This window comes from Geospiza fortis, unplaced genomic scaffold (assembly GCF_000277835.1).
Source record: "Geospiza fortis unplaced genomic scaffold, GeoFor_1.0 scaffold106, whole genome shotgun sequence".
NCBI lineage: Eukaryota > Metazoa > Chordata > Aves > Passeriformes > Thraupidae > Geospiza > Geospiza fortis.
Genome location: NW_005054377.1, coordinates 188,468 through 196,332, shown reverse-complemented (window position 1 = coordinate 196,332; position 7,865 = coordinate 188,468). Strand labels below are relative to the sequence as shown.

At 42.3% G+C, this 7,865-nt stretch overlaps 1 protein-coding gene across 1 annotated transcript in view; it reads left to right on the top strand.

Moving 5' to 3' along the window:
- RUNX2 (RUNX family transcription factor 2) overlaps window positions 1-6,170 on the top strand; it is an 87,985-nt gene extending 81,815 nt beyond the window's left edge. Inside the window, exon 6 of the mRNA XM_005424958.2 lies at window positions 1,298-6,170. Coding sequence (XP_005425015.1) covers window positions 1,298-1,776 — 479 coding nt within the window. The 3' untranslated portion in view covers window positions 1,777-6,170. The remainder of the gene's footprint in view (window positions 1-1,297) is intronic.
- The last annotated feature ends 1,695 nt before the right edge of the window (window positions 6,171-7,865 follow it).

Sequence of the window (7,865 nt, the reverse complement as noted above, 5' to 3'; positions counted from 1 at the left end):
ACTGACAAAGAGGTGAGTGAGCCCTTGGATCTCGAGGGCTGTGAAGCTGTAGGAGTGTCAGCAGAAAGTGCAGGAAGGGTCCATTTGCCCCTTTATTTATACCCTGCTCTTTTCAGCTCTCTATAGATGTATGTGTCTGCTGCATACTGGCCATTGCATTTGCCTCCTCCTGCTTCCTCATTAGGCTTTCCCTCTTTCCCCCTGTCCTTTTCCCACACCCTCTTTGTTTTCCACTCTTCTGGCTCTCAGTACGAGCTTTCACCATCTTTGTCTTCTGCTCCTGTCCATCCCACAATCTCCTAAGCACATCACCAAGCTAACGTTTGCTTTCCAGTTCTGCTCCAAAGCTTTGGGTGTTTGATGTGGGATTAGAAATTAGGCAAAATGAGTTTACCCATCCCTGTTTTGCGTTAGACTCCAATTCACAGCCTTACCATCCAGACGTTCACAGTAGTCATAAACTGTGTGGTCTTTTTTTTTTCAACCAGACTGCAGAGACTACATACGAAAACAAATTTTTTTTCAATGGCAAAAAGAGTGTTGGGCTTGTAATTTTCCATCAACTTCTCTGAAGAGTAAAATCTGCATTTTTTCTATGAGCTTAATGGCCTTGTCCATCCTTCGGATGCAGCAAACTGGTTTTTAGCCAAAGGAAGCAGCTGAGTGGATTCTCACCTAAATAAATTGATTTAAGGCAAGAAGTGGGTCTTAGTCACCCCCAGTGTAACTCTCCTGGTGTCAGTGGTGCAGTTAACTTGGTGTTGCCAGCTCTTGTAGCTTTACTACAAGTTGCAAAGTGATTTCTGCTTTTCTGGAAACCCCAGCTCCTGACAGCCTGTGCTGAGGTGGGAATCTCAGCTTTCGTGTGCAACCAGACCTGAGTTTCTCAAGAGGCTCGAGGAAAAAAACAGAGACACATGACCCTCAAAACTCTGAAACCAGAAGGCAAATCAACTCCAAGTCCACCTTTCTTTTTTGGCTCTTTTTTCAATCTCTTGATTTTTGAGATTTTTTTTTTACCCCAACCTGACTCATGACCTTTGAGCACTTCAGGTTGGCAATGCTGCTCCCTCCATTGGCATCAGTGGAGTTAGACCAGGGATGAGTTTGGCCCAGCGCTTCTAGAAGACAGATGTATGATTCTGTTCCTTGCAATGTGTTGCTTGATATGATCTGCTGTTTTCTTGGGGGCCAAAAGAAGTGGGTTATCTTAGAAAAATAAAATTCTATCATCACGTGATACAAAAAATGGTATTTACAGAATTGTTTTCCCCCGTCTTTTGTTATAATTTTTTAGGTGCTTCAGAGCTGGGCCCATTTTCAGATCCCAGGCAGTTCACAAGCATTTCATCCCTCACTGAGAGCCGCTTCTCCAACCCACGAATGCACTATCCAGCCACCTTTACCTATACACCGCCAGTCACCTCAGGCATGTCACTGGGTATGTCCGCAACCACTCACTACCACACCTACCTACCACCGCCCTACCCCGGCTCTTCCCAAAACCAAAGTGGACCTTTCCAGACCAGCAGCACTCCATATCTCTACTATGGCACTTCGTCAGGATCATACCAGTTCCCCATGGTGCCGGGAGGGGACCGCTCCCCTTCCAGGATGCTCCCGCCGTGCACCACCACGTCCAACGGCAGCACACTGCTAAACCCTAATTTGCCCACCCAGAGTGACGGGGTGGAGGCGGATGGCAGCCACAGCAGCTCCCCAACCGTCTTGAATTCTAGTGGCAGGATGGATGAGTCCGTTTGGAGGCCGTACTGAGATTTCTTCCGTAGCCAGCCCGACCTCCGCAAGCCAAAAAAAAAAAAAACCCACCAAACCACCAAATGGTCAACTAACTACGAAGTGCCTGTTTTTTGTTTCTTTTTTTCTAAAAAAAAACCAGATTTTACCGATATGTGCAACTGTGTAGATGGGATGATAATGGCCATAAATAACACAAGAGTTACCAACATACCACAACCCATGTTTCAGATTATGCGAATCAAAGCACATATTTTCTTTTTTTTTTTCCCCTTGGAAGCATTTTACCTTGTTTTATATTTAAAATGTACTTTCTACACACACACACACACACACACACACACACCATCATCCCCTCCTTTTTTTTTGGAATTTTTCCTCCTTTTTTTTTCCCCTAGAGTTTTGTAATAACTAGTGAGTACTTTTGCCAACAAGGAGAGAACGGACTCCCCGGATATCAGGAGGAACATGGTGATGCAAGGCAAAGGCTGCATTCCCTTTTATTTCAATAGAAAACCAAAACTAACCATGAACTCCAGATACAGTTGCAATCATACAACGTATGGGACCCTCTCCACACCTGTAGTGCAATTCACCTGGTTTGTATTGGTGCACATAAAAAGGAAAGCAAAGAGCAAGTTGCTTCCATTTTGCTATGATCCATTCAGACGAAAACAGCTGTCCCAAAAAACTCTGTCCGAGCCTTGCTGCGGATAACGGTTGGAATTTCTGTGTTCATTGCTTTCTTGGTTTGTTTTTGGGTACTTAAAGAGAATGAGTTTTCAAGTTAGGTGAGCCAAGCCCGGGGTTTCCTTTTTTGCTTTTGTATCCGTTCGTTTTGCCTTCGATTAGACAAAAACCAAAAATAATAACCAAAACCATGAAAAACAAAAAACAAATGTTATTACTTATGCAAAATATGAAAATGGCAATATATATTACTAGAGCCAAAATGGTATACATAGTATTTGTGTTTGGCTATTTTCTTTTTTTATTTTTTTTAAATTATAAATGTGTAAAATTTGAGGTTGTTTGCTAACATGAATCAACATTTAAGTTTAAAAGAATATTTATAATTATTTAATGACATTTGGACCCTTTAGACGCTTCTTAATGTAATGATATATTGACTTCGGTCTCTAAAAGTGTTTTTTGTTTTGTTTAGGTTTTTTTTTTATTATTACATTTCTGCAATAGTGTAAACCTCAGACCTTTACCCAACTCTGAAAAGCAGTTCCAGTGTGAACCAGTTTACAATGTGACTTAAAAACAACAAACCCAACCTAAATGCATCCACATCAAATGATTTGGGATGTAGGATCTTTTTATATAACTTATGAAGGAAATATTGTGTTTAAAATATTTTTAATAGCTGTCTGGTTGCCTTCAACACAGTCTTGCCTTTTAATCAGTAGTTGTGGAGACACTGGAAAAATGGTAGGAAGGATGAAATATTTTCCACCCTTCCCCTAATTTCTTCTTCTCCAAGGATTTTTTCTCAGAACTCCAAAATTTGAAAAGATTCATATTTAAAATGGTCTATTTTGACAGCATAATTTGGATTTCGACAGCGTTTTTTTTTTCCCAAAGAAAAATCAAAACCGTTTCAAAGCCCGTATTTTGCAAATAATGAATTGTTGAATATCTCAGAAGTGGGATTAAGGGAGAAATGGTGAAACATTTTCCCCTCCCCTTGCAATTTCAGCCCACCCGGTGGAATTAAAAGTTTTCAAACTTGAGACAGAAACTGCCTGGTAGCAAGTCACCACCCGTTAGCATTAAATGCGGGAGCCGTGCAGATGCTGTGGTGGCTTCAAAGCTGATGTGGCTGTTGCCGTGTTAGAGGGACGAGCATGAGGGCAGCAGTACTCACCTCTGCCCGCACAGGAGACACAAACTCACCTTCAAAGCCACCCTGGGGCTCCCAGGGGTGGTACAAGCAGCACCCAAACCACAACTTGTCTGTGGCCAAACTACCCTGCAGAGAAGCCCCAGTTTTGCCCAGCCCAGGGCTGCCATGGCAGTCAGGGAGGTGACATGGCATTGGCTGGGTGTGGTAGGAGCTGAGTCATCCTCCCCACGCTCTCCCCAGGCAGGTGTAAAGCCTGGCTTAGTGGGATGTTCAGCATGTGCCAGTGGGCTTGGCCAAAGCTCCCTCCTTCCACTGCCTCAGTCACTGCGCCCGCAGCCTTCTCCAAGCTGCTCCTTGGGTGATCTTTGGCTACCTCCAAAGTATGGCAGCAAATCAACGTTGGGCACAGCCACACAGAGCCAGACACCACCACCACTGCTCGTTAGCAGCGAAGCTGTTAACGAGCTGCCCTTAGCATGGTACAGCCCTCCAATCTGCGTGATGACGTGCTCTTAAAAATAATAAATTAATAAAGTCTTTGCCTTCTAAAGGTTGTATACCAAGTATGCTTAAAGTATAAGTAAGACACTTTGTTTTTCTTCTAATACTTAGTTTTCCTTCAAAGATGGAAGCTGTAATTGATTCTATTTATTGTTGGTTTGTGGTAGCTTGAAGCATACCACTGTCCATTTATTTGTAACTGTAAAGTAACGTTTGTTAGTCTCAGCAGCACTTAAAAAACCAGTGTCTGGTTACACATTTCAGTTTTGTTTTTTGTTTAGTAAGCAAGAGAAAAAGAGATGTACTGCCAGTGCAAGCTGTTTCCTATTTAATAAAAGGTACTATATTTGTACATTATTTGTTATTGCTGAGAAGGGCTTTTTAAGGTTTACTGTATGCATATTAAGTAATTTTTAGGGTGCTTTTGTGTCGAAATGTTGTTAAGAGTGGCTGCAGGCAGCAACCCAGATTTTCTTTTTTTTTTCCTTAAGACTTTGTTGTAAAATTCAAGCACTTGGTTTTTGTTTCTGGATAAATCCAGCACAGACCAGACTTTTGTTTTGCCCAATACCAACAGGACTCTGTTTGTGTCCCCGCAGTTTTTCAAGTGGACCTTTAGGGACAAACGTTGAAAACGTTTTCTCCGTCCAGTCAAGGCACGCATGCCTGATCGAGTAGATCAGTGCCCTAGTCTGACCTGGCTCTGCCTGCTTGAGATAGGAAGGAAAGGATTTTCTAAGTACCTGTGGACAGAGGAGCACCAGCCCCTTGACTTTCAGTAGATCCCCAAGCTCCTGAACCCTCCTGGTGCCTTTAGAAAATATGTCCCAGTACATCAGGCTGGTCGTGGAGGGAGTTGTACAGGCTGAGGCAGAGATGCTCATCAGAGCTTTCAGAAAATGCTTTCAAGTTCACTTGGAAATGCTCTTGAATCAGATTTTCAGACCCAACCAGTGCTATGTAGTGAATCATATCAATTTATCTGAGTTTTTGTGAGGTGCTTGGCATCGCAGAACAGAGTTTTCTCAAAGGTACGACAGCCCTTCCCTTCGGGCAGTGGCAGTCTTTGGCACCGATCATAGACTTAAAGAAAATATACTGCCTTTTTTTTTACCTTCCAGCTTCTTATCCTACCAAAGACTTACTTACAGCACAACAGGCACAATGTCCCTTTTGCTGAACGAAGGATTAAATCCTCTCCCTCCTTCTAAGGGTAACCAGATTGGGTGCAGTGGGTTGGGACAGAAGAGTAAAGGAAATTATTTATCCAACAGCATGATTCACATGACGTTTATAATTTCCTTTAAAAGCCCAGCTGCTGTGTCTTTCTTAGCATTGAACCTTTGTTGCCAGCAGTCCCCTGAGCAAAGATTTACCTGTTTCCACAGGTACCATCAGGAGTGGGGAGAATTTTTGCACTTTCGCCCTAAGCAAAGCAAGGCTCTGTCCCATTCTGGGCTGCAGCAGCAGCAGCAAGCCATGAGCAAAAGCAATAATTAAACCTGGATCAGCCATGAGCTCAAAGAAGTCCCATTCTCTGCCCCCCCTGAATTTCTTGTTGTTTTTAAATAGAATGCATTTCAGTTTAACATTTTCTGAGAACTTTTTTTAGATGTTTGTTTACTTCCATGTTTACAGATAACTCTTTGCTTTTTTTTAATGCAGTACTTTTAAGTATATCAGCCAAAACCATACTTTTACAGTAACTTTAGGTAATATGAGTGACATTCCAATTTTTTTGTTGTTAAATATGCTTTACCAATCTTGAATTTCCGCTGGAACAAAATATTTGTAGCATTTTGTGTAAATACAAGCTTTAATTTTTTATTTTTTCAAATGCTGTCACCCAAGATTTGCTTTTCATGCACATATTGTACAAACACTCTGCTTTATGCCACAGACGATGATTGTGGATCAGTTTACTTCAACTTCAAAGGGACTATTTGTATTGTATGTTGCAACTGTAAATTGAATTGTTTGGCATTTTCTCATGATTGTAATATTAATTTGAAGTTTTAATTTCATTTTCAATAAAATGGCTTTTTTTTTGTTAACGTTCTTCTACGCTTCTTTTTCTTCCTTGTCTGTTCTTGATACCAGGCAGGGTAAAGCAAGCACATGGTAGGACATGGGACCAGGCTGTCTATGGCTGACCCATCAATTTCTGCAGCACTGCAGTTTTCAACTAAATATAAAAAGCAAGTTTCCAGGCACTTGGATAGTGAAAGAGACCTTCTAAACCTGATCTCAAATGTTGCTTCTTTTCCTGAGCCTGTAAATTATCGAAGGTTGTGTTTCTTAGAGGAGTGCAAACTGCTCTTGTTCATCTTGCTAGGCCACTAACTCTGGAACCAAACAACTGGCATTACCCAGGACATTCCCAGGGAAAACTGGGATAGATTTCTAAACTGGGAGGGAGGGATTTGGATTTGTGATGGTTTTCCATGATGGGGGTTGAGCTATCACCACCTCTTCCTGGTCAGACCTGAGGAATGCAGTCCCAGATAATCTTGTGATTTGCATAGCCTGAGGCAAGAATAGTTTTCAAGCAGCAGAAGATGTATGGATTGGGAGGAGACTGAGGGAGGAGGCTATTTTTCCTCCAGGTTAGTGTCAGGTGTAGGATGCAGCTAATGAAGGTGAGGTTAAGTTCACCCAAGGCTGTCTGCAGGAGGAGAGGACAGGAGTTGTGTGCAAGCTTTTGCCTGGTTTCATAGTAAGTTCTTATCCTTTTTAGATATTTCTTGAGTCTGCAGAAGAGAAATAGTAGCACAGAGAGATGTGAGGTTCTGATCATTTAGAGAAACCTTCTACTCTGAAGTTTAAATGTCACTGATACAGATTTTGGGAGCTCTTGTTGGCTTTACCATGGACCTACACATTTCTTGTGTGGTGGTTAAAGTTTGAGGGCTGTTTCATTCCAGCTCATAATCCAAGTCCTGATTGTAGGGAAGCTTGATCCAAGAGTAAGGGACCGAGCAAACCAACCAATGTTCTGTGGTGTAGTTACTATAGAAATTGTTTTGTGGGGGACACATGCTACAAGCATTAGTGTTAAGGCTTTCTGCCGCCCTCTGGCACACAAAATAACTCATCTCAGCTACTCACTGCCCAGAGGGACCCTCATTATAGTCTTGCTTCCATGGTCACTTAATCCAGATTCTCATCAATGGAAATAAAAAAATTATCTCCATTTTGTATGGTGAAGTGCTGGAACAGGTGCCATGGGAGCTTGTGGCACTTCTGTTCCTGGAGATTTACAGGGCCCAGATGGTAAAGCATGGAACAACCTGGTCTGACCTCCAAGCTGAGGCTGCTTGAGCAGGTAGTTGATCTGGAGACCTCCCACGATCCTTTCCAAATTATCCCATGGGCCTGTGAGGCAGGCTGGGAGCTGCCTGCTACACATTGTTGTCTGAGATAAAAACTGCATGTGTGACTGTCTGGAGAACACATATTCAGCTAAATGAAATCTGAGCAAAGAGGTTGGACCAGATTAAACTCATACAGAGACAGGTTACTGAGGAGTTACAGTGATCTCTCTTTTGATAGAATCATAGAATGGTTGGGGTTGAAAGAGACCTTAAAGATCAGTTTTTGTTGGTTTCTGCACATTTCTCTGGGATATCTAAGCAGATATGGTCAGCACAAGGCCTGATAGGGCCGAACCATCCTTCCAATCCAGTACAGTAGTTCCCACTGAACTTCCCCATGCTAGGGATGTTGGTTTTGATTTTTGGATTTGTTTACCCTG